The sequence below is a fragment of the Plecotus auritus genome (genome assembly GCF_963455305.1).
Source record: "Plecotus auritus genome assembly, chromosome: 9".
Taxonomy (NCBI): domain Eukaryota; kingdom Metazoa; phylum Chordata; class Mammalia; order Chiroptera; family Vespertilionidae; genus Plecotus; species Plecotus auritus.
This window is the reverse complement of record NC_137783.1, coordinates 42,515,429-42,542,956: the sequence shown is the minus strand read 5'-3', so window position 1 is coordinate 42,542,956 and position 27,528 is coordinate 42,515,429. Positions and strand designations below refer to the sequence as shown.

The 27,528-nt window shown below is 43.5% G+C and overlaps 1 protein-coding gene across 4 annotated transcripts in view; it reads left to right on the top strand.

Moving 5' to 3' along the window:
* The first annotated feature begins 4,491 nt into the window (after positions 1–4,491).
* Positions 4,492–27,528, top strand: part of DNAJC12 (DnaJ heat shock protein family (Hsp40) member C12) — a 59,844-nt gene continuing 36,807 nt past the window's right edge. The window contains exons 1-5 of one of the 4 annotated variants that reach the window (XM_080687958.1): positions 4,492–4,603; positions 8,118–8,197; positions 8,730–8,925; positions 10,323–10,429; positions 18,627–18,705. In XM_080687958.1, the coding sequence (XP_080544084.1) occupies positions 10,352–10,429; positions 18,627–18,705 (157 nt within the window). In that variant the 5' untranslated portion in view covers positions 4,492–4,603; positions 8,118–8,197; positions 8,730–8,925; positions 10,323–10,351. Of the gene's footprint in view, positions 4,604–8,117; positions 8,198–8,250; positions 8,369–8,729; positions 8,926–10,322; positions 10,430–18,626; positions 18,706–27,528 lie in introns of all 4 variants that reach the window. The other 3 variants (XM_080687961.1, XM_080687960.1, XM_080687959.1) reach the window with 3 other exon arrangements.

Below are 27,528 nucleotides of genomic sequence, written 5' to 3'. Positions count from 1 at the left end.
TTTACAGGAGCACGTCCCCAGTGCAGCAGTGCTGAAATATGAGCACAACTGATGGTGAAGGTGAGGGGAGGTCTCTGGAAACCTTCACTTCTTCATGCCTATAATTACTTTTACTATAGATCACACATCATAGCACCAGGCTTCATAAAACTGAAAGATCTTACTCTCCTGCCTTGCCAACATAAGCAGTGGCTGGTGTCCCAGATCCTTGCCTGACTTATGTTGACTACCTCTCAGTACTTCCATCATGGGGAAAGAATATGAAATTTCAAATTATTTTTCTTACTAGTGGCCCGGTGCACGAAATTCATGCACATTAAAAGGCGATTAATTAGAGAAAACAATTTAATACTGCTATTTGCCCTTTCTCTATAATAGAAGTGTCAGAGATGAAAGAAAATTAGTAAAATGTATATGAAAACCTTCCTCCTGTCAGAGTCTGGGGCACACCATGGGACCCAGAGTCAAGTCCCTGCCCACCCACATGCACCTCAAAATTTTGTGAGACCCAGACCTGGCCGGCCTCCCCCTTCATTGGTATAGATCCAGACCTGGATAGTCCCACCCTTGTCAAGCCCCGCCAGGCAGGGAACGTAGCCTCAGGTCTCCTGGCCCGGCGCCAGGACAGGGGGCATGGCCTGAGGTCCCCCAGCCCAGACCGAGGTGGAGGGGTGTGCCTTGAGGTCCCCTGTCAAGCCCCACCAGGTGTGGGACATGGCCTGAGATCCCCTGTCAAGCCCCACTGGGTGGGGGGCATAGCCTGAGGTCCCCCGTCAAGGCCTGCCAGGCGGGGGTGGGGTGGGTGGGGGCGCAGCCTCAGGTCCCCCAGCCCAGCACCGGAAGGGGGGAACAGCCTCAGGTCCCCTGTCAAGCCCCATTGGCAGGGGGTTGCAGCCTCAGGTCCCCCCTGGGTGGGGGGCACGGCCTGAGTTCCCCCAACCCAGCACTGGGGGTGCACCTTGAGGTCCCCTGTCAAGCCCCGCCAGGCAGGGGGGCGCAGCCTCAGGTCCCCTGGCTTGGTGCTGGGGCGGGGGGTGCGGCCTGAAGTCCCTTGTCAAGCCCCACCTGGTGGGGGGTGTGGCCTGAGGTCCCCCAGCCTGGCGCTGGGGCCAGGGGAGCAGCCTGAGGTCCCCTAGCCCAGCACCAGGACGGGAAGGGCACCTTGAGGTCCCCCATCAAGCCCCACTGGGTGGGGGGCGTGGCCTGAGGTCCTCTGTCAAGCCCTGCCAGGTGGGGGGCATGGCCTGAGGTCCCCCAGCCTGGCGCTGGGGCAGGGGGAGCAGCCTGAGGTCCTTTAGCCCAGCACCAGGACAGGAAGCGCACCTTGAGGTCCCCTATCAAGCCCTGCCGGGTGTGGAAGGTGGCCTGAGGTCCCATGTCAAGCCCCACAGGGGCGGGGGAGGGTGTAGTAGCCTCAGGTCCCTGCTGATTGCTTTTTTTTTTTTTTAATATATTTTATTGACATTTTACAGAGAGGAAGGGAGAGGGATAGAGAGCTAGAAACATTGATGAGAGAGAAACATCGATCAGCTGCCTCCTGCACACCCCCCACTGGGGATGTGCCTGCAACCAAGGTACATGCCCTTGACCGGAATCGAACCTGGGACCCTTCAGTCCGCAGGCCGACGCTCTATCCACTGAGCCAAACCGGTTTCGGCAACCCTGCTGATTGCTTGTTAAGGCTCCTTATGGGAACTTGGCCTCAGCTGTGGGTGCAGCCATCTTTGTGACGGAGTGATGGTTAATTAGCATATTCCCTCTTTATTAGATAAGACTAGTGGCCTGGTGCACGAAATTTGTGCACATTAAAAGGGGATTAATTAGAGGAAATAATTTAATATTGCTATTTGCCCTTTCTCTATAATAGAAGTGTCAGAGATGAAAGAAAATTAGTAAAATGTATATGAAAACCTTCCTCCTGTTAGAGCAGCCGTGGGCAAACTACGGCCCGCGGGCCGGATCCGGCTGTTCTATCCGGTTCTCTTGCTCTCCCCTCCGCTCCTTTACTTTGAATTTATATTAGTTCACACAAACACTCCATCCATGCTTTTGTTCCGGCCCTCCGGTCCAGTTTAAGAACCCATTGTGGCCCTCGAGTCAAAAAGTTTGCCCACCCCTGTGTTAGAGTCTGGGGCACACCATGGGACCCAGAGTCAAGTCCCCGCCCATCCACATGTGCCTCAAAATCGCGTGAGAACCAGACCCAGCCGCCCCCCCCCCCATTGGGCTAGATCCAGACCTGGCCAGTCCCACCCTTGTCAAGCCCCGCCAGGCAGGGGACGTAGCCTCAGGTCCCCTGGCCCAGACTAAGGTGGGAGGCGTGCCTTGAGGTCCCCCGTCAAGCCCTGCCAGGTGGGGGACATGGCCTGAGATCCCCTGTCAAGCCCCGCTGGGTGGGGGGCATGGCCTGAGGTCCCCTGTCAAGCCCAGCCAGTCAGGGGGGCTCAGCCTCAGGTTCCCTGGCCCAATGCTGGGGTAGGGGGCACAGCCTGAGGTCCCCCGTCAAGACCCACTGGGCAGGGGGTGCGGTCTGAAGTCCCCCAGCCTGGTGCTGGGGCTGGGGGAGCAGCCTGAGGTCCTTTAGCCCAGCACCAGGACGGGAAGCACACCTTGAAGTCCCCTGGCAAGCCCCACCGGGCGGGGGGCATGGCCTCAGGTCCCCTGGCCTGGCGCTGGGGTGGGGTGTGTGGCCTGAAGTCCCCCAGCCTGACACCAGGGCGGGGGGGGGGGGGGGGGGTTGAGGCCTGAGGTCCCCTGTCAAGCCCTACAGGGGTGGGGGAGGGCATAGCCTCAGGTCCCTGCTGATTGCTGGTTAAGGCTCCTTATGGGAACTTGGCTTCAGCTGTGGGTGCAGCCATCTTTGTGATGGAGTGATGGTCAATTAGCATATTCCCTCTTTATTAGATAGGATTACCATTGTTATTGATAGTTCCTTTGGCACTGAGTTTGGGCAGGTGTTTTTTGTTTTTTAAATAGGAGTACTGAGCAGTAATCTAGGAAAGTAAATACTGTACCTAAGAGCTGGATGATTCCTTTGGTTCTAGTCCCTCTAGTGGCAATCATGAGGTAGTGCTGGAGACTGAGTCCAAGCACAAGCTTCCTATAGTGAGTTAAAAATAACTTATTTAATGGAACTCTGAAGCATAATCCAGTGTAAGAATATCAGAGCTTGAAAAGATCTCACAAGTGATCCAGGACTTTGCTACTCCAAGTGTGGTCCCTAGGTCAACAGGGACTTCGCCTTCGGGGTGCAGAGGGGGTGGGGACTTGTCAGAAATGCAGAATCTCAGACCTCACCCAGACATCCTGAAGCAGAAGCTGCATCTGAACCAGATCACCAGGTGGTTCGTGTGCACCTTTGTTTGAGATTCATTACTCTGGTCTGATATCTTCCTTTACAAATCAAGGAAGTGTGCCTCACCAAGGAACCAGTAAAGGGTTGATACGGAAATCAGGGTTCCTAATGGCATTGCCAAGTCAATTTTCTAATATGCCAAACTTCTGGCCAGATCATCTGATGTAGCATTTTTTTAATGCATTTTCTTCACTATGGGCTTAGTAAGCAGATACAGCAAAGTTCAAATCCTACCTTTGCCACTGGCACCTAGTAGGGGCTCAATAATGGTCGTTATCCTACTTCCTGTTGTAACTATTGTTTTTTAAATTAATACTTATTTTTTTAGAGCAGTTTCAGGTTCACAGCAAAACTGAGCAGAGTTCTCATATACCCCCAAGTCCCACACATACCCAATCACTCCCCTGTATTAATAACCCCACACAATTTTATCAACGGCGGGATTACTAGCACTTATTGTTGCACTTGATTAACACTTCAAAGTAATATCTCAACAGCCTTTAAAGAATCACTAATTCTATTGTGTCTGACTTAAGACTGTTCCAACATATCCTGTTCTTGCCTCAGGATGCTGGTCTGCTCTGGCTGCCAGGGAGGGATTTATTAGGCCGTTTTACAAATGGACAGGCTGCAATACAAGGGCGGTTCAAGTCCTGGCCGACCCCGTTTTCTTTCCACCAGATCTTAGGCACCAAGGGCGCAGTGGGTTCTGAGCGGGCGTTGGGTTAGTAGCTGGGAAGGAACCGAGGCCTTTTCATCAGTTCCCAGGATCCCGGCGCAGGGAGCGGGCCTGAATGTGCGACATCAGGGCGAGGGGTTGCAGGCTGTTTCTGGAACCTGGGCTTAGCTCTCTGGAAGCTCGGTTCCGATGGACAGCAAAGGAAAGCGTGCCGGTTTTGCTTGCACGACAGAAACATGGCAAGACACAGGAAGGAAAGCCAGAGGCAGGAGAGCGGCGCGCCCTGGACTGAGTGCGCACGGAGCCCGCAGAGGTGCTACTTCCTGCCCCCGCTCGGGCTCCTGGGACCTGCAGCTCGGACTTCCCAGCCTCCCCCTTTCCGTTTGAGCTGTGTTTAACTTGTTCCTATTTCCGGCTTAAAGACCGCGAGCAAACGTAATTTAAAAAAAGCACTTCCGGAGGGACGTTTCCTGGCGGCCGGAAGTAACTGGAACGTCTCGCGCTCCCCTTTTTACGTCGTTCTCGCGATGCCTCGTGGGAATTGTGGACCTGGTTGGGCGGTTCTGCGGGTGAGCGGACGGGGCGGGGAGTGTGCGGACCAGGCGGGGAGGGATGAGAGGACGGGGCTGGGTATTGGGGGGGGAGGGGAGGAAAGGGAGGGATGAGAGGACGGGGCTGGGTATTGGGGGGTGGGGAGAGGAGGAAGGGGGGGAATGAGAGGACGGGGTGGGGAGGGGGAATGAGAGGGCGGGGCGGGGTGTGCGCGGACTGGGCGGGTCGTGAGCTGACCAGGCGGATTTTCCCGTCTGGCTGGGCGTGAGGTTGTGCCTCTGACTTTCCTCACTTGAGGTACCTTTAATTCGGTTAAAATTTTTACTTGATCTCTACTACCTATTTTATACTATTTTTAAAGGCTTTATTCAACGAAATATATGTAAGTAAGACAAATGACATTTGTTGTTTTAAAACACAAGCATAAAAAGGAAAACAAAAGCGGTAGGGTGACTCCAGTGACTAGATATAGTTCCTAAGGTATAAAGTAAACGCCTCGTTTCTGTACCAGCCCAGCTCCCACCCTTAAAAGGAAAACATCTGCTTTTTAAAGGGCGAAAAAAGTTTAGGAGCAGACGTACACGTTATTAAAGAGTGCACAAGAAGATAATGCCATAATACTCTTCAACCAGCCTTTTCCATTTGATCCATTTAGAGATGCACAAAGAAAGCTATCTTACTCTTTAAAATGGCTAGATAGTACTTTCCATAAATACCGTAATTTATTCATGCACTGCCCTCTTCTTCACCCATTGAAGGACATTTTGGCTGTTTCCAATTTTTTTCTGTTGCAAAGAATGTTTCAATGCTTGCCTTGGAACATATTTTGGTGTAAATTCTCAGGGTACATTTGTAGAGACAAAATTGCCCAGGCAACAAGACACATGTTGATAAATACCACCAAATTGCCAAATTGTATCAGTTTACACTCTTAACCAAAAATGTATGAAAGTGCTAACTTTGTCATTTCTGCTTTATCATTGGATAATAGCAAACGTTAGAAATTTTGCTTCTCTGATAGGTGAACAACTTCCTTTGATTAGCAGTTTCATAATTATGAATAAGTTTGCACTACTATTTATATTTATTGGCCATTAATTTTCCTGAAAATAGTCATATTCTTGGCCCAATTTTCTTAAATATTTTATTTATTTCTGAAAGAGGGTGAGAGAGATGGAAACATCAACGATGAGAAAGAATCATTGATCTGCTGCTTCCTGCATGCTCCCCACCGGGAGTCCAACTGAGACCTGCTTCATAGGTTGATGCTCAACCACTGAGCCATACAAGCTGGGCTGATCTCCAAATTCTTAACATGCCCATGCTCTCCAAAATGGCAACAACTAAGAGACCAAATTACTTTCATGGTTTCGGCAGGAACATACATCTCTCTGCAGCTATACCCACATCTTACTGAGTAGGTTAACCCTATAACCAGGTACATGATTAATAGGTACCAGGAATTGAACCTGTGACCCTTTGTGTGCTCCTTCCGGTGCTTTAACCATTGAGAACATCAGCCAGGGCTGTTTCCTTTTTTTTTTTAATTGCTTGTTTTTTCTTATTAAAATAATAGTATACTGGTATGTTCATCTTAGCAAATGTAGAAGAGTAAAAAGAATAAAATATAAGTCACCTGTGGCCCTATTATCTAATGACAACTGATCTATTTTGGTATATATACCTTCTCATATTTTATAAATATACTAGAGGCCTGATGCACAAAATTTGTGCAGGAGTAGGCCTTCCTTCCTCCAACTGCTGGCACCATCTTCCCTTTGGCACCTGGGACCAGGGCTTCCCTCCAGCCGCCAGCAGGCACCCGAGACCCGGGCTTCCCTCGCTGCCCCGGCTTTGTCTGGTCTAATTAGCATATTATGCTTTTATTATTATAGATATACAATGTACATATACATACAATGTATATTTATAAAACTAGAATCATACCATACCTACTTTTTAAAATTTAAATTTTATATTTTTTACTTTTAAGATTGAGATGAATTTGATATAATTTATACCCATTAACATGCATAGGTCTTAATGCTCTGAAGTTTTACATAGTACATGCTTTTTTCTAACTTTTTTTCACCTAACAATGGAGTGTGCACATTTCCCAGACATCCTATCTAATAACAGAGCAATATGCAAATTAACCATCACTCTGTCACACCCACCAGCCACGCCCACCAGCCAATCAGGAGCGAATATGCAAACAAACCCAAACAAGATGGCTACGGCTATAGAGAGCAGGAGGGAGGCTTGGGTTTCCCCGGCAATGGAGGAAGCCAAGCTTTCTGCCTGCCCTTGCCGGCCTAGGCCTCCACTCAAGGTTACAAAGTTTCAATGATAGAAGATACATAAACCCAAACAGAAATGGCAGCAGCGGAGCTGGAAAGAGCAGGAGGCTAGGGTTGCCCCCGGCGCTGGAGGAAGCCAAGCTTTCCACACACCCTGGCCGGCCCAGGCCTCGCTTAAGGCTACAAAGTTTAAATTATAGAAGATACATAAATCCCCCCCAAAATGGGTGCCTCCACAGAGCAAGCAGAAGGCTTGGCTCCGCTCCCGGCTACAAAGTTTCAATTGTAGAAGATAAGTAAACCCCAGATACCAGGGCCTCCGCTTGGGTCGCCAGGGGGAGTGGCTGGCCTGCAAACCACCACAGGCCCCTCGCCCAGGCCGCCCCACGCCCCAAGGGAACCCCCACCCTGATCCAGGACACCTTTCAGGGCAAACCAGCTGGCCCCCACCCGTGCACCAGGCCCCTATCCTATCTAATAAAAGAGTAATATGCAAACTGACCATCACTCCAACACACAAGATGGCTGCCCCCATGTGGTCAAAGACCCTGCCCCCATGTGGACACAAGATGGCCACTACAAGATGGCCAGCAGGAGAGGGCAGTTGGGAGGGATCAGGCCTGCAAGGGAGGGCAGTTGGGGGCGATCAAGCCTGCAGGGGAGGGCAGTTAGGGGTGACCCGGCCGGCAGAGGAGGGAAGTTGGGGGTGACTGGGTCTGCAGGGAAGGGCATTTGGGGGGGACTCAGGCCTGCAGGGGAGGGCAGTTAGGGGTGACCAGCCCTGCAGGGGAGGGCAGTTGGGGGGTACCAGGCCTGCAGGGGAGGGCAGTTAGTGGTGACCAGGCCTGCAGGGGAGGGCAGTTAGGGGTGACCAGGCCTGCAGGGGAGGGCAGTTAGGGGAAAACAGGCTGGCAGGGGAGCAGTTAGGCATCAATCAGGCTGGCAGGGTAGTGGTTAGGAGGTGATCAGGTTGGCAGGCAGAAGCAGTTAGGGGCAATCAGGAAGGCAGGAACATGAGCAGTTGGGAGCCAGCAGTCCTGGATTGTGGGAGGGATGTCCGACTGCCCGTTTAAGCCCGATCCCACCAGGATTGGGCTTATACGGGCAGTCGGACATCCCTAAAGGGGTCCCAGATTGGAGAGGGTGCAGGCTGGGCTGAGGGACACACCCCCCCATGCACGAATTTTGTGCACCGGGCCTCTAGTTAAATATGTTTCTACATCGTTTTCAGTGACTACATGGTACATTGCAGAATGTGAGAACATGGTGGTTCAGGAAAAGGAGCCTCGGGTTGCATTCCATAAAACATGAGTGAGTGATTACCAAAATTCTTTTCACAATTATCTTTTCTTTTTGTTTTTCAGAAGAACATTAAAGCATTGTCCTGACTCTTCTCAAGATGGAGAATAAAGGAGCAATACTTTCTTTTTCTGATCAATATTGTCTAGTGTTTGAGGGAATTCATATCACTTTTCAATTGTGGTAAAATATATATAATATAGCATTTACCATTTTAACTATTTTAAGTGTACAGTTTGGTGGAGTTGAATACACATTGTTGTGCAACCATCACCAACATCCATCTTCAGGATTTTTCTAATTTTTCCAAACTGAAACTTCATGCCTATTAAACACTAACTCTTCATTTGACCCTTCCCTGCAGTCCCTGGAAATTTCCATTTTTCTTTCTGTCTCTATGAAGTTAACTCCTCAAGGTACCTCATATAAGTAGAATCATACAGAATTTGTCCTTTTGTGTCTGACTTACTTCACTTAGCATAATGTCTTCATTTAATTTCATCCATGTTGTAGCATGTGTCACAATTTTTTTTTTTTTTTTCAGAGAGGAAGGGCGCGGGAGAGATAGCAACATCAATGATGAGAAAATTATTGATCGGCTACCTCCTGCACACCCCCTACTAGGGGTTGAGCCCGAAACCTGGGCATGTGCCCTGATGGGGAATTGAACTGTGACCTTCCGGTTCGTAGGTCGACTCTCAACCACTGAGTCACACCAGCTGGGCTTCTTCTTTGTTAAGGTGAATATTCCACTGTCTGTACATACCACATTTGCTCATCTATTCCTCTCAATGGACACTGGGTTCCTTCTTGCTATTGTGAATAATGATATTATGAACATGGGTATACAAATATTTGTTCAAGTCCCTGCATTCAAATCTTTTGGGTGTGTACCCAGAAGTGCAATTGCTGAGTTATATAGTAATTCTATATTTAATTTTTTTGAGCAATCACCATCCTGTTTTCCATAGCAGCAACTTTACATCATTTTAAGGCAATTTTCAGCTATTTTGGTTAGGCTTTTGTGATACCCACGTAGGCCTTCAAAACCTCTAGGGATGTGAAATTTCTAAAACAAAATTAATTATTTAAAAGTTCCATACAGAACTTTTAGCAAGAGTGGATATATAATGAAGGATTGGTGAAAATGGTGCCTCAGTACTTATTTCTCTTCAGAAATAAGCTTTAAAAAAGATGTATATAGGTACGCTCAGTGAAAAAGAATTTTTTCTAAGGTGATATTTATGGGGGCATTTAAAGGGTTAAGGCAGTTGCAGTTTTGTATACCTCACCACTCACCTTCTCTAAATCCTAAACCAGACCTGCATTTCCTGGGGCCACAGTGAACTGAAACACAGGTTCCCTGCATCCACTCCAGACCAGATACATTCTTGAGTCTGGAGAGAGCCAGCCCAGGAGAAATGGTACAGCAAATCCACCCTATCATCACAGAGTTATTTTTCTCACTTTCCTATTTTATTTCATGATTTTAAATGTTTTTTTTATTTGCCTCCCTCCATCAGAATGTAAGCTCCCTAAGAACCCAGAGTTACTTAAGCATACCTTTCCTACGTTCATGCTGGGCACAAAATAGGTCCTTAATAAATATTTGTTGAATGAATAAATGATCAAATGAATGAAAATTTGCTTCCCAAGTCTATTTTCTTTTACCCTACTTAAAATTTTTTGAAATTTTCTAAATTCACAAGAAACCACCCACTACTCATATCTAACAAATTCTAAGATTTTAGCATATTGCTTCAAATTTTTCTTTTATCACTTAAAAAGAAGGAAAAAGAAAAAATATATAGGAGATGGAGAGATGGCTCACTTGGGGAGTGTGTAAAAATGACAGTCTTTGTTTATCCAGAAGAGGAATGGTTAATCTGCATCACTTATATAAACTCAAACTACAAGTCCCAGGCCGCACTGCAACAGTTTGGTAGTGGTCTATTATTTTTTTCTTCTGTAAGCAGCCAATGAAAGGTAGTTTACACAGGTCTTGGATGACATCTGGTGTGTGTATTGGCTGTGTCCAGCCTTAAACCTTGTTAGTGCAGTTTGGAACATGCTGCTGTAAACCAGATTTAAAAGGCTTTTCTTGTTAATTCGCAGCTCATTGTGCCTCTTGTTTCAGGGGCAAGAAGAGTTGATTTAGTGATCTCAATGGACGCAATACTGAATTACAGGTTGGAAGATACTGAAGATTACTACACATTACTGGGATGTGATGAACTGTCTTCGGTAAGACAGTGATTTATGCTGTTCTTTTTCACAACAGTATTTCAGGTTTTATTTAAGATATTAACTTTGAAATTTTAGTCACATTGCCTGAAAACCTAATCTTGTATTATTTTAAAGCACCTTTGGCTCAGAGAAAGTTAAGGATTTAAATGTGCATTGGGTCTTTACTTGAATAGTGTCTTCTTGCAGTTTTATGGATACTTGTGATTGAATATGTGTATTGCCATAGACTCTATTTCAAATATATTAAAAATAGATATTTGAAATTTTGTTGTAATTGCTATTGACTGTTTCATAGCATACATAAGCTATAGCTTTATTATGGCAATTTAAATTTTAATTGAGAGGAAATGTAATTTTCTAGTAATTAGCGATTTTAAAGTGTTTTATTAAAATGTGTACTGTTATGTGAGCAGCTAAATTATGCAAACCAAGAAGCATCCTTTTATGTTAATAGTTCAAATTGTTTAAGAGAAATTACTTCTTAAAAGGGTGGCTTCTGATACCAAACATGTGAAAATTCTGTAGTTTTTCACTTGATTCATAATAGAATAATGTTTTAAAGGTCCCCATAGACAATTATAAAGGTTTTTAAATTATGGAAAACTCATTTATAATTCTATCTCCAATGGTAACACTATTAATGTTTGGCATATTAATCTTCAGTCTTTTTCCTATATGTATTTTTGAAGACATGTTTGGGAGGATATTATATATACTTGTTAATTCCTGCTTTTTATCCACTAACATTATAACAAGGATTTCTCCATGCTATGAAACATTCTTCATACATATTTTAATGATCACATAATTTTATTGTACCACAATTGATGTTCTGTTATTGTTACATATTTTATTTATTTCTAGTTTTCAAAATTTTAAATACTGTTGAGATGAATATGACATATTTTAATTATATTATTGCATATATTCATATTATTTTATAAGTATATTTAAAAATTTATTTTATTACTAAAATATAGCTATTAAAATATTTTAAAGCAAAACATTTTTTCTATTTAATTTTGTTTTATATGGCAGAAGTTTAGTAATAAAATGTACTTTGTAGACTAGAATGCTATATTGGACACAAAGGATTAAAATCTCTACCATCATCACTTTGAGGAGTTTACCTTGAGTACCTTGTGGTTTCACACACACACACACACACACACACACACACACACACACTAAACAGGTTATACTGCTCTTTTAGGTGCATATTTCTCCTTTAGGATAATATGTTACTTTTGTGGTGATTTACTTATAGCGAGTTTGAAAGCTTATTACCATTTTTACCATGCGTTATCATACCTTGGATTCTACTATTGTCAAATAATTTTTGAAGGAACTTTTTAAAATCATAGGAGCATAATCAAACTTGATAAGTTTCACAACTTGGGTTAAAAAATACTGTCATACTAGGTTATAAGGAGTTTTTATATCCCCATAATAAATCTTTTGACTGTTTAGTCAGTCTCTTGTAGTTCTTTTATTGTCTTTTTAGTCTGCAAAGGAGGAGGATTAATTTTTAGTAGACAAAAAAATGTCCCTGTTGTTTATTTATAATGCTTATAACAGTTTAATTTCATGGTTATCAGTTAGAGTCATACTTCTCTGCATATACTGTGGTATATATTAAAAGGAGGATAAAAGCATTGGTACTCCTTCTGGATGCATTTTACTGATTCTGTCAATGGCACAGATGTGTAGATAACAATCATTTGTTTAAAATGAAATGACCTTCCATAATTTTGTCAATTGTTTTTTTATGTATCCTTCCCATTTAAAAATATTTTATGCCAATTTTGAGTAGTGTGACATTTTCTTTACTTGATTTGTGTTAGGTGGATTTCCTTTACTTCAAATATTCCTTTGATTTGCTGCTCTAAAAAATTGACCATAACTGTTCATATCCCAAAACAATTTAGCAGTTATAATTTCAAAGCCACTTGATATTTTCATTTTTATAACAGTTGAGTTGAGACACACATAATTCTTTTTTTTTAAACAATATTTTTATTGATTTCAGAGAGGAAAGGAGAGGGAGAGAGAGAGAGAGAAACATCAATGATGAGAGAGTATCATTAATTGGCTGCCTCCTGCACACCCCCTACTGGGGATCAAGCCCACAACCCGAGCATGTGCCCTTGACCAGAATTGAACCCAGGACCTTCCAATTCACAGTCCAATGCTCTATCCACTGAGCCAAACCAGCTAGGACATTCTTTTTTAAAAAATATTTTTACTAATTTCAGAGAGGAAGGGAGAGGGAGAGAGAGATAGAAACATCAATGATGAGAAAGAATCATTGATTGGCTGCCTTCTGCACACCCCACACTGGGGATTGAGCCTGCAACCTGGGCATGTGCCTTGACTGGGAATTGAACCGTGACCTCCTGGTTCATAGGTCGATACTCAACCACTGAGTCATGCTGGCCAGGTCACACATAATTTTGTTTTAGTATATAGTTTTTACAATTTACAGCCTATATTAGAAATTAATTAAATGACAAATGTAAACTGTGGGAGGATTTCCATGCTGTTGAGTAGAAAACAACATACCTCCCATTTAAAAAACATTTATGAAAGTTTGAGTCCAAGTCAGTCAGCGATTCCTTCCTATATCAGATTTTACACAAAAGACACATGCCATAATATATAATCTTCTAAAGTCCTTAATGATGTAGACACCACACACTGGTGGTATAAGGCCTTCTTTCTGGTGTGGATCTTATTTGATTTTTAAAATATCTGGTCACCATTTTACAATAATGATAGAAGACTTCTTGATTTTAAGATTTCATGGACTTGAATACTGAGCACAAATTCATGAAGGGAAACACCTGTTTCTTTTTTCTAGTTCTTTTTCTTGTTGACTTCAAACCATCTGAGTTTAAATCTTACAATTTTATAGCTGTGTGACTTTGGGAAAATTGCTTAACTTTTCTATGCCTTGGTTTCCTAATCTTCAGTTGGGGATAATAACAGTACCCACCTCATAGGGTTGTTGTGGGGATTAAATGAGACATGATATAGAAAGTACTTAGAATGGTACCTGCCACATAGTTAGTTGTAGTTGTGGTATGGGTGTTGTTTTGGCCTCACAGTAACACTTGGAACTTTATAAATTTATACTTATTCTATAATATACATGAATTTTTAAAAGTTCACATTATTTAAAAATGATTTGTTATAGATACATTTTTAAATATGTTTTTTGGTTTTTTTTTTTATTTAGAGAGGAAGGGAGAGGGAGAGAGAATGAAACATCCATAAGAGAGAAACATTGATGGACTGCTTCCTGCATGCCGCCTACCTGGGCAGGGAATTGAACTGGCAACCTTTTGGTGCATGGGACGACATTCAACCAAGTGAGCCACACAGGGCTACCATCTGGAGTTTTGTGTGGAAAATGCAGTTTCAAACTAATTGAATTGAAATGATGGGTACTGATTAACCCATTTATTAAAATGAGTTTTCTCTTTTCATCAGCATATTCTGCAGCATATAAGTTTCCATCACTAGATTCAGTTCATTTTATTAATGAATAAATCACAATTTTTAGAAAGCTCCTGTCTATACGTGAAACAGGAATTAAAGAGAGAATATCTGAAAAGACGTCAGAGAAGAGATGGGGCTTGAAATGATCTTACACGTCACAATTTAGATGATAGAAGGAGAGACACGGAGCATTTGTATGGCCAGGGAAAGCTAGACAAGATCTGTCCAAGGCGGGGGGTGCGGGATGTGATCGGCCCTCCAGGCAGGTGGTGGGATGCCCTTGCCGCCCGGCATCCAGATCTGTCCAGCTGATGTTTGCACCGGTTGTCAGGAGCCACCTGGCGGCTGCTTTTATATCGTTTCTTCCTTGCGGAGCGTCCAGGAAGGGGAAGCGGCCGTGGTGCCTGAGGCCAACTTCCAGGAGGCCAGCGACGCTGTCGGGATTGTGCCAGTGTGCCGGTTCGTCAGTGCCTGGCCCGTTCTCCAGAGACTGGACCTGCAGGACTACTGAGGGAGTGAGTGGCCGCTGCCAGGCTGGTGGGCCACCTGGACGGGTCTGTCAGCTTAGCGACACTTCCGCTGTGGGAGTGCACTGACCATCAGGGGGCAGCTCCTGCATTGAGCGTCTGCCCCCTGGTGGTTAGTGTGCGTCATAGCGACTGGTAGACCGGTTGTTCGGTCGTTCAGTCACTTAGGCTTTTTTATATATAGACTAGAGGCCTGGTGCATGGACTTGTGCACTGGTGGGGTCCCTCAGTCTGGCCTGTGCCCTCTCGCAACCCAAGACCTCTTGCAGGCCAGGCCGAGGGACCCAACTGGTGCACGAATCCATGCACAGGCCTCTAGTATGCATATAAGACCTTTGGTTAATCTTTTCCTGCCTTCCCCCCTCCCCCCCTTCCCCTCTGAGATTCCTCAGTCTGTTTCATGTCTCCATGCCTATGGTTTCTGCTCTTGCATTGAGCTTCTGCCCCCTGGTGGTCAGTGCACATCATAGCTACCAGCTGTTCGGCCAGTTGGCCGATTGGCCGAATGCATAGGCCTTTATATATATATATATATATATATATATATATATATATAATTATTATTATATATGTATGTATGTGTTCATATATATATGTATGTTTCATCATTCCTTTTGAGGTTAAACATGGATTTATACTGCACAAAATGCTTTGTAGCTTACCTTTTCTCATAGAAATGCATTATATAAATTATCTCAGGTTATTAAAAGTGTTCTACCATAAGATGATTTTTTAATGACTGCAAAATATTCCAGCCTGTAGCTATATTACAGTGAACTTGAACAAATGTCTTATTATGGACACATAGGTTTTTGTTTACAAGGTATAGCATGAACCTTTTTATAACTAAATTCTTTTCCTACCTTGGATTATCTCCATAGACAGATTCCTTAAATTGGAATTGTTGGATCAAAGAGTATGAAAAAATATCTATCTCAATTGTTTTCCAAGAAATTAGCTCCAGGAGAGCATGAGAATGCTTAGTTCCTTGCACCTTCAGTAACACTGGATGTTATAATTCCTTGGATGTTTTGCTTTATTTGAGTACAAGTAAAGTTGAATATTTTTGTATGTTTACTGGCCCACCGGGTAGGCAGTTTTCCAGACCACTGAACATTGGCTTAGGAGGTCAGGATTCAGTGGACCTTGCCATGGAGGGCCTCACCTGCCCATGGGTTGCACTTGGCACTGGGTACATGGGGTGGAGATGCCAGAAGGTTAATAGAATGTGTCCAAGACAAAGTAGCCCACTTTACCAGTTAGTTTAACCAGAACTAGCCTTACATAAGAGATTTAGATAAACTTTACAACAGTAAAACTGTTAAAAGTAATGAAAGATATATATGGACTATTTTTAAAATTGGCAAAATATAGAAATATATAAAGAAGAAACGATCATATACATGAGCACTATGGAGAATTAACTATTTTGACATATTTGCTTCTAAGGGCTAATAGCAGAATGTTTCCTAATGGGTTCGTAATAAAAAAATAAAACAACAACAATAAAACCCAAAATTTCTGCCATTGATAGATAGGTATGATTTTATCCATTTATTAACCCCCCCCCCAAGATATATACATATATATGTAAAAAATGTGCCTTGAAGGATGTAACCTTTTATCTTGGGGGAAGGAGGATAAAGGAGCTTTTAATTTTTATCTGTATTGCTAGAATTTTTTTTTTCAAAGAGTGATTATGAGTATTCATAAATTACTTGTTAATTATAAAATGCTTACTACTAGGATCTTTAGAATATTTAATATTTTAAAATTGAGAAGTTATTCTCAATTTTCTTTATTATATGTAGGTAATGGTGACTGATGGTTAAAGGGAGCACCAGGAAGAGGAAACAATTGATTACAGTTCTTAATAGGAAGTCTATATCTTCCTATTATTCTAAGAGGTTCTCAGTAGTTGCTTAACAAGGAAAAGAAGAAAATTAGTAGTCTGGGTTTTATATATATGCATGTCTAATACAATCTATGAATAATTTTTTATGACGATTGATTGATTAAAAATGACATGGACCTGATAAACATATGTTTCTCCTCCCATGAATCCTATTACAATATTGAGCTAAGCTACTTGGGAATTCATTTCTCAAACAAGAGGTAATTTGCTTTCATTAATTAGTGGGTAGTAAATATAGAACTTAATAATAGGTTCCTGAGCCTGAAGAATTCAGCTTTATAAAACAGTGGGGAAAGATGATTGCATTTTAAGTCTAAATGCTTAACAGTGACTTCAGACAAGTTACTTAACCACTGACATTTAATAATAGCTACTATTATTGAGTTCTTACTATAATCAGGCTTTGTGTTAAGTGCTCTACTTACATTATTCATGTAATGTAAAGATGAGGAAACCTAGACACTTAGAAATTATATAACTTGCCTACAGTCTTAGGGCAGAACTGGGATTTAAAACTAAGCAGTCAGGCCTTTCCCTGGTCTAGAGGTTACGTGTATGGTATGCTTTGCTGGTAAGTCTCTGCTCTTTAGGCTTACCATACATGTGGGCATGCATTCCTTCCAACAGTAGGAGCTTCACTGTTACCTGTTTGGGCTTAGAAATGCTCCTTATCTATAAATGTGATTTAAAATCTAAGCCATGATGCTTTATTTATTAAAACAAAACATTTAAGAGAAAAAAAAATAAAACTAAGCAGTCAGATTCCAGAGCCACATAACCCCTATTGTCTCCTGCTGCTGTCATTGCAATTATCCTATATAATAAAGAGCTAATATGATAATGGTTGTGATGCCCTCATGTTGTAACGACTGATCAGCAGGTGGCTGTGTGCATGTGTGCAGCGGGGTAGAGCTGCCGCATTGCTCCAGAGACAGGGCGGAAGTGGAGAGGCACCCGGAGGAGGCGCCCATCCCGTGGAGGGAAGGGCGGGGGTGAGAGCTCATAGTGCTCCCCTCACCAGTCTTTCGCCACCCCCCTCACCAGTCCTTTGCCACCCACCGCTCACACTCAGAGTGGCCCACCACCCACCTGCCAGGGGAAGGAGCTCAGCGCAGCAGGCAGGAGGCTTCCACGCTCTCCTCTGGCACCATGACGGGCTGGAGCCGCCGTGTTGCTCCAGAGATAGGGCAGAAGTGGGGAGATGCCCAGAGGAGGCGGGACCAGCTCGAGGTGACTCGTAGGACTGAGGGCAGGGCTTGAAGTGGCCAGAGAAGGCTGGAGGGGTTGGGGACGGAGCCAGGTGTGCTGGGTGGAGAGGTTAGGGTGTCAAGGCGGGGCGGCATGCCGGTGGGCGGGATGTGCTCGGTGGGCAGGGCCACGCGATTTCACGCACCGGGTCACTAGTCTATATTATAAAAGGCCAGTGGCCATAACACTGTAATGACCAAACGACTGGTCACCAGGAGGTGCATTGATGGGTCTCGTGGTGCGGCAGGTCTCAGTCTCGTGGCGCAGCAGGAGTCAGTCTAGGTCCTACTGGCGTGGTGGGAGGGAGTCTGGGTCCTGCCGGCATGGTGGGTCTGGGTCTCTGGCAATTTCACGCGCTGGGCCTCTAGTATTAAATAAAGCCAAATGTTGGTTATTTCTGATACCAGGGATTCAATCAAATCATAGATGGCCCTTAAACATAATTCTAGTTTGGGCTGAAGTTTCTGTTTTCCCAGTCAAAATCTCTAACCAAGCTGTTAATTGGTAGCAAAATGATCAGGTTTGAGTTATGTCCTTTTTAAAAAAAATTGTGAAATTCTTAATAAAACTGAAAAGGGCCAAAAGACAGGAAGAAGGAACTTTATAATGGATAATTTATAAATTGAATAGTCATCCCTGAATAGTGAATGGTGGCTAAGTATCTTAAAGAACTCAGATGTATGACTTGTATTCTAGTACATTCTTATGATAAACCTATCTGACCATTTTTGATAAATATATTGAGCTCATAGATGTCTTGGGCAATCAACAAGTTAAATTGTCATCACAAACCACTATTTGAATAGGGGCTATTATTGGATGCTTTCTGAATTGTGTAATTAAGGAAATTATTTCTTAGAGTAAAAAAGTCAAAATATAAATATAAAGAACAAAATGAAAAGTTGGGTTGATCATGGCTGTTTTGGGAAGGACTGATGCCCAAGTTCTTCCTTCATGGCATTTAATCTGGACTCTTTATTTTAAACATTGATTTTTGTTTTAGGTGGAACAAATCCTGGCAGAGTTTAAGGTCAGAGCCCTGGAATGTCATCCTGACAAGCATCCTGAAAACTCCGAAGCAGGTAGGTATTTTACAGCTGTTTCTCATGGAAATGAATAGTGTATAGAACTAAAAAGCCACTGTAACTTAATTTTCTTTTCTCTATTACTCTCAAACTTATTCTTTTGTTCAATGCCAAAGAATGTTTTTGCACGATTGGATGGTAGGAGGGGAGGGAAGGGTGTAGGGTCTTTCCTCTAATGGTAGACATCCATTTTTCTTTCTGCTGTAATATGCTTTTTCATAGTTTAAAATGTCCAGTTTATGCCTTATTTAACCAGCATTGGAGTGTTAACATAACTTAAGCACATTTGTAACCAGATAGTTGAGTTGATGAGAACTTTGCTGTGTTTTCTTCATTTCAGGGAACTGAACATGTCCATATATGCTACATGTCCATATGTATGATAATGTATTCATACTTTAGTTTTTCCCTTATGATAGTTTAAATTCCATTATCATAAATTTAGACATAAATGCTTATGTGTATCTTAACTTGAAAAAAATACTAACAAACTAAAATGTTTCCTTAACCTATCTGCCTTCTGCTCCTCTCCTTCCCTTTAGAGCCAAACTTTCTAAAAAAGAAGTTCACAATTGATTTCTCTACTTCCCTTCTGCCCAGGTTTTGATTTATCTCAGTCTGACTTCCTCCTCACCTTTCTTAGAAAGTGCTTTTGTAATAGTCACCAAGGACTTCTTGGCTGCCAAGTCCAATGGTTGCTTTTTTGTCTTTATCTTCCTTGAGCATCAGGATTTGGTACTGTCGATCATGCCCTCTTTCTCCCTTTCTCCCTTTCTCCCTAACTTCCTTCCTTCCTTCCTTCCTTCCTTCCTTCCTTCCTTCCTTCCTTCCTTCCCTCCTTAAAAAAATATATATTTTATTGATTTTTTTTACAAAGAAGAAGGGAGAAGGATAGAGAGTTAGAAACATTGATGAGAAAGAAACATCGATCAGCTGCCTCCTGCACACCCCCTACTGGGGATGTGCCTACAACCAAGGTACATGCCCTTGACCGGAATCGAACTGGGACCCTTCAGTCCGTAGGCCGACGTTCTATCCACTGAGCCAAACCGGGTAGGGCTATGCCCTCTTTCTTGAAACACTCTTTGCTCTTAGCTACCTGGTGCACTCATGCTTTTTCTCCAACTTCTTAAGCTGCTATTTCTGTCGCCTTTGTGACTCCCTCAGGTTCTCTCCTAAACTCTCTGGGCTTACTCTCCACTTTCTCTCTGGAGTCTTGTCTAAGTCTGTAGCTTCAATGGTTAGCTCTTTGTTCTTTTTTAAAAATAGACCAATATGCCTGCTGCACACCCACCACTGGGGATTGAATCCCCAACCCAGGCATGTGCCCTGACCGGGAATCGAACCATGAACTCCTGGTTCATAGGTCAACACTCAACAACTGAGCCACGCCAACAGCGCCAGCTTTGTTGATGATTCCCTAATCTATCCTTGACTCAGTTCTCATTCCTCATTTTCAGACTGGAGTTTTGACTGCTGCTTGGAAATCTCTATTTGAAGACATTTCAAAGTCACCCTGTCAAAAACTGGACTGACTCATTGTTTTCCTCTCATCCTCTCTAAAATCTCATTCTTTTTTTTTTTTTTTTTTGGTTTTGTTTCCCCATCTCATTGAATAGAACCACCATCCCTTTAGTTGGTCAAACAAAAACCTTGTCTCCTTCCTCTCCACATCTGGTCCATACTGGTGATTTACCATCCACATCCCTCTCCTCTTCCTCCGTCCTCACAGCCTCTATAGTAAGTCATAATCATTTCATGCCTGGATCCTTACAGTACTCCTTTAATTGATTCACACTGGAGATAGTGGTCTTTCTTTTCAAGTATGGGGAAAATAAAATACTTAATATGTATAAAGAATACCAAAACAAATGTTCACGTAATGTACCACCCAGCTTAAAACTTCACCAATACACTTGAAGTCCCTTGTGTATTCATACCCTGATTCTATCATCAGGGAAGGTAATGCTGTCTTAAATTTCATGATGATGTTTGCTATATGTGTACACTATAGATCTGTATATAGTATGTGTATATGTATGATTTTTCTATAAAAATATTATGATTAAGACCTGCCTGTAACTCTACATTGCACAAATGATAAAACCAAAACTCCTCTTCATTAAAAAATGTTTCCTAGCCCTAGCTGGTTTGGGTCAGTGGATAGAGTGTCGACCTGTGGACTGAAGGGTCCCAAGTTCGATTCTGGTCGAGGGCACATGCCCGGGTTGTGGGCTTGATCCCCAGTAGGGGGTGTGCAGGAGGAAGCCAACCGATGATTCTCTCTCATTGATGTTTCTCTCTCTCTCTCTCCTCCCTTCCTCTCTGAAATCAATAAAAATATATTAAAAAAAAAAGTTTCCTTTCCTAGGACCTGACAAGCCAGGGAAGAGGCCCTGGGTCCTGTCTGCACTTAGGACCTGTGATTGTTGGGCCCGAGTGGGTGTGGGCAGAGTGCGTGAGTGCACAGGTGTTAAGGAGCTGTGTGTTGCTCATGTTCTAATTTTTGGGAATCTGACTGCACTTGGGGTCAGTTGTATAGTTACTTTTGTCATTATAATGATTGCACTCCTGAGAGATTTTAAAAAATATGTATTTTTATTGATTTCAGAGAGGAAGGGAGAGGGAGAGAGAGATATTGAAACATCAATGATGAGAGAGAATCATTGATTGGCTGCCTCCTGTATGCCCCCAACTGAGGACTGAGCCCGCAACCTGAGCATGTGCCCTTGGCCGGAATCAAACCTGGGACCCTTCAGTCCATAGGCTGATGCTCTTTCCACTGAGCCAAACTAGCTAGGGCCTAACTGAGATATTTTTATCAAGTGTGTGAATAAATACATAAAGACTGGTACAAAAAATGTTTCCTTTATCTTAAAGCTCTTTATTATATTTTTACTAGAGGCCGGGTGCACGAAATTCGTGCACAGGGGGGTGTCCCTCAGCCCAGCCTGCACCCTCTCCAATCTGGGACCCCTCGAGGGATGTCCGACTGCCCGTTTAGGGATGTCAGACATCCCTCTCACAATCCAGGACTGCTGGCTCCCAATTGCTCACCTGCCTGCCTTCCTGTTGCCCCTAACCACTTCTGCCTGCCAGCCTGATCACCCCCTAACCACTCCCCTGCCAGCCTGATTGATGCCTAACTGCTCCCCTGCCAGCCTGTTTGCCCCCAACTGCCCTCTCTTGCAGGCCTGGTCCCTCCCAACTGCCCTCACCTGCTGGCCATCTTGTGGTGTCCATCTTGTGTCCACATGGGGGCAGGATCTTTGACCACATGGGGGCAGCCATCTTGTGTGTTGGAGTGATGGTCAATCTGCATATTACTCTTTTATTAGATAGGATAGAGGCCTGGTGCATGGGTGGGGGCCAGCTGGTTTGCCCTGAAGGGTGTCCCGGATCAGGGTGGGGGTTCCCTTGGGGCATGGGGCGGCCTGAATGAGGGGCCTGTGGTGGTTTGCAGGCCGGCCATGCCCCCAGGTGACCCAAGGGAGGCCCTGGTATCTGGGGTTTATTTATCTTCTACAATTGAAACTTTGTAGCCTGGAGCGGAGCCAAGCCTTTTGCTCACTCCGTGGCGGCAACTGTTTCTGTTGGGATTTATTTATCTTCTATAATTGAAACTTTGTAGCCTTAAGTGGAGACCAAAGCAGGCCAGGGCTGCGGAAACTTGGCTTCCTCCATCACCGCGGGCAACCCTAGCCTCCTGCTCTCTCCAGCTCAGTGGCTGCTGCCATTTTTGTTGGGATTAATTTATCTTCTATAATTGAAACTTTATAGCAGCCGTGGGCAAACTACGGCCCGCGGGCCAGATCCGGCCCGTTAGGCTGTTCTATCCGGCCCGCGGAGCCGAAAGAGCAGAGGGTTCTCTTGCTCTCCCCTCCGCTCCTTTACTTTGAATTTATATTAGTTCACACAAACACTCCATCCATGCTTTTGTTCCGGCCCTCCGGTCCAGTTTAAGAACCCATTGTGGCCCTCGAGTCAAAAAGTTTGCCCACCCCTGCTTTATAGCCTTAAGTGGAGGCCTGGCCCGGCTGTGTGCGGAAAGCTTGGCTTCCTCCATAGCCGGGGAAACCCAAGCCTCCCTCCTGCTCTCTCTGTGGCCGCAGCCATCTTGGTTGGGTTTATTTGCATACTTGCTCCTGATTGGCTTATGGGCGTGGCTTGTGGGTGTGGTGGAGTGATGGTTAACTTGCATATTACTCTTTTATTATATAGGATAGCAATCATTGGTCCTTTTGATTTGTATAAGCAGATGATTTTCTAATATAGAAAGTTATTTATTTTTTAAATACTTAGCTATTACTTTTGCTCATTTGATTCCCACCCTTTTTATTAAGGCATAACTTGTTTAAGGCCACACGAACAAATCATAAGTGTAAACTTGACAGATTTGTGTGTATGTATAGCCAGTTTAACCACTGCCCAGATGAAGATGTAGGACATTTCCAGTACCCTTTTCATGTCCTGTTCAAAGTCAGACCCTCTCCCATTTGTGGATCTGTGTTGTCATTGGTTAGTTTTGCCTGGTTTTGGATTTCATGTAAATGGGATCATACAATATGTACTCTTTTGTGTGTGGCTTCTTTTGATTTACATTGTGTCTATGGTATTAATCCCTAGTGCACATGTAGCAATAGTTCACTCTTTGTCATTGCTGGGCCTTTAGGTACAAATCCCCTCATTTTGTGCCCTCCCCCCATCTCTCCATTTTCATTTTCTCTCCACCACCATGCTAGGGTCCATGTTTTAGCCACTCAGAACTATTTTGGTTCCATAGGTGCTCTGCTTTCTACTCTTCAGACCTAAACGTCTGCTGCTCCCTCTGCATGGAACTCCCCTGAGGCCTGCACACCTCTCTGCCCTGCTTCGATTGGCAGGTCATGCTCCTGTGTCAGGTCTCAGTCTAGCCATCTCTGCCTTTGGGAAGTCATGTGCGACTTCCAGAGCACTCTGTACGTCAGGCAGCAAACTGCGTATCGGACCATCTCCTTGTTGCCCATTTGCTTATTAGTCATACTGGAAGCTCAGTGAGGCTTGTCTTGTTCTGAATGGTGTGCCCCAGCAGAGGACATCTACTTTGTGCAGATAGTAATTACGGGAATGAGTGAATGAGTGACTTCATGAACATTTCTTTAGAAGACATTAATTACTTCTCTGAAGTGGAGTTAATATTAAAATAGATTTCCTAGCATAAAAGTGTAAACATTTGATAAACACGTAAAAACAACTATCAGCCCCAGGTTACTCTTTAACTGGATTTTTCTCCCAATGAAGCGTGGCTTTGAGTTTTTGTCTGTCCCTGGCACAGTTTCTATTTGGGATACATGATGAATCACTGTGCAATCATTGCCATTTCTAGTTGCCATAGTGATGGAGTTTTCATGTACTGGCTACCTCAGGTTTCTTGTTCAGAGAAACACTGGACTGTGTAAATATTGTTTAAAATGAAAAGGTACACAGACATCAGTACCTTTCCTTGTCAGCCTTGCAGATGATTCAACCTTTGGGTAGAAATAGTTTTCAAGTCTGTTTAAGCATCCATTTACTCAATTTGGATGAATAATGTAAGTGGTTCTTTACATACTTGGAAAAGGATTAAGGTTCCGGATAAAAAATATTTTAAGGTCCTAGCCGGTGTTGCTCAGTGGTTAGAGTGTTGGCTTGTGGACTAAAGGGTCTCGGGTTCAGTTCTGCTCAGGGGCACATATCTTGGGTGCAGGTGCGTGCAGGAGGCAATCAATTGCCCCCCAATTTTTTAAAAAAATATATTTTTATTGATTTCAGAGAGGAAGGGAGAGGGAGAGAGAGATAGAAACATCAATGATGAGAGAGAATCATTGATTGGCTGCCTCCTGCATGCCCCCCACTGGGGATCAAGCCCGCAACCTGTGCATATGCCTTGACTGGGAATCGAACCAGTGACCTCCTGGTTCCTGGGTCGACACTCAACTGCTGAGCTACACCTGGCTGGGCCCCAATTTTTTTTTAATGTTAAACAAAAATTCACCCAGATGTTGACTTTTAACTTGACAGAAGTCGAGAATACACTGGAAAGATTTTGAAATGTGTTTCATTAAAGTGAAAGGCTAGCCTTTAGAGCAAGTGTAGGTAGGAGAAATTAATATATACCTTTTTGGACCACTAAATGTAGTGTCAACCATTGCCATTGAAATTACTGATTTGTTAAGCATGATGGAGTAGTAGACATGAACATAGGCTTGTCTGTTTGGATTGCTTCTAGCTCCCACTTCCAAGCTAGCTGACCTTGAGAAACTTCTCTGAGCCTGGGCATTCTCACAGGTACATGGGTAGACAACAGTATATTACTTCGTGTGCCTGCGGTGAAGAGTAAACGAGGTATCCTGCATGCGGGAAGAGCTCAATGAATGTTGGCAATTATGATTCAGTGGACTTTCTGTTCTCAGCACTCTAAGATAAATATTGAACAAAATGGAATAGTTTCTTTTTTGTAAGTAACCATTAGAACTTTCTTGTTTTCATTTAAAAAGAATTTGGAAATCCCTTCACCTCTAGGTGTGGGGATGGATGAAGGACTGGTTGTACTATAGAAATTGTGTCACTGAATTCAAAAGATCCTGACTGCTGTTCATGCCAGTCCCGTGTATGCACATGACAACAACTGTTTGAGGCCAATGCTTTAAAACTTCTCTTTGACCCTGAAGAAAGGGGTCAAAGGTTTTGTGAAATGGTGTTTTTGTTATTGATTTGCGGACTTCAAAGACATACGAATATTTGAAGAAAGGCAGCTCTTTGTCCCTTGCTATCATCTTTGAATGTCTCAATGTTTTCCTACTTCAAAAACTCTTTAGCCTGGTCGATGTGACTCAGTGATTGAGCGTCAACCTGTGAACCAAAAGGTCTCCAGTTCGATTCCTGGTCAGGGCACATGCTTGGGTTGCAGGCATGCAGGAGGCAGCCAATAGATGTTTCTCTCTCTGTGTCTTTCTCCCTTCCTCTCTCTCTCTCTCTCAAAAAATCAATAGAAACATAAAAAATTGCTTCTTTTCCTCAGAATAAAAATAATACATAGTAATAAATAATGTTAAAGTGAAAGTCTGCTCTCTCTGTCAGAGACCATTATTAACAGTTGGCATATTTTTCTTCAGACTTTTCAAAGCATGTTCTGACATCATATTATTATTACTATTTTAAGTAATTATAAATGTTCTGCATTTAAAATGTGGCTATAATAATACAAATTCTGTTGTGAAATATGAATTTAAAAGAACCTATGTGTTTTCAGAACAGGAGTTAAGCCACAATGTCTCTCAAAGGTTCTAGCATCATTTGCTCATATAAGCTTACAAAATGAGATCTCTCTTCCCAGAACTGGTAAATATTTACCTTGTGTGATTCATTTGATTAGCTGGTATATTAAAGGAGAAATATAAACCCAAACTCATTTTTATGTAATGTGTGGAAGAGGATGGAACAAGGAAAAGGCCACCTCTTTTGCTTTCTGCTTATCAATTATTGTTGAGGGACTGACATCAGAATAATTCCAAGCAGGCTTCTTTTGTTCTGGAAACTCTGGAAAACAGGCTAGCCGTAATGTGCAAAGAGAAGGTGACTCATAGGTAAATATGTAAATCTTTACAACCCTTACTCAAGTAGTATGTGCATCTGTGGTGTTAATTTAATGAGCTTTTTATTCCTGTTGGGAAAAGTGACATCTCATTTATACAGAGAGACATTTACATTGTCACCAGCAACAGGAAGGATTGCTCACTGGAGCCAGCTGATACAACAATATGATTTTTATTTGTTTCTTTGTTTCCCTGTAGCTTTCAATAGCCCCATCTTTAGGTTCTTCCCTTTAACCCGTAAGTGCTACTGCCTACAGCGGTGATATTAAACAGTTAATGGCCTGTTAGGTACTTGTGCTGTCCAGCCTTGGAGCAGGGTCCTGGAGGTGCTGTCTGTGGCAGGCTGTGTCTCTGGCTGCCAGCGGGGCGCTTGAAGTGGTGTATTTGGGGGACTGGGGCTCAAAATGTTATAAGGGTATCTGTGATTTCCTTGTGCTTAGAGCTTAGGGAATATTGTGATTATTGTTTTGTTCACATTTAAAATAGGAGACATTCACTCATTCATTCAGTGAGCAAATACTTTAGAGCACCTGCTACGCTGTTGCAGTACAGGGGATGCAGCAGAGAACAAAAGAGATAAAGTCTCTGTCCTCATGGGGGTGCATTCTGGCAGAGGAGACAAATCACAAACAAATAACTAGATAATGTCAGGGGATAAAGAAAAGTAAATAAGGCAAAGGATGATGGGGCGAGCAGCCATATCTAGATAGCAATGGTCAGAGAAGACCCCATTGGCAAGACAACAAGAGGGCATCTGAGCCAACATCTGAAGGTAGTAACCTGAGTGCCTGGGGTAAAACTGTTCTTGGAAGAAAGGACAGAGGACAGCAAGTGCCAAGGCCCTGAGGACAGCAAGTGCCAAGTGTTGCCAGTGTTGTCAAGGAGCAGCAGGGAAGCTATAAGGGCTGTAGCAAGGGGAGATGGGGAAAAGTAGAAGGAAATGAGCTCAGAGAGGGAAGAGAGGAGACAACAGGCAGAGCATGTCAGCTTACCAGCCATGGTAAGAATTTTCAGCTTTAGCTGAAACTGGTTTGGCTCAGTGGATAGAGCATCAGCCTGCGGACTGAAAGGTCCCAGGTTCGATTCCGGTCAAGCGCATGTACCTTGGTTGCGGGCACGTCCGCAGTAGGGGGTGTGCAGGAGGCAGCTGATTGATGTTTTTAACTCTCTATCCCTCTCCCTTCCTCTCTGTAAAAAATCAATAAAA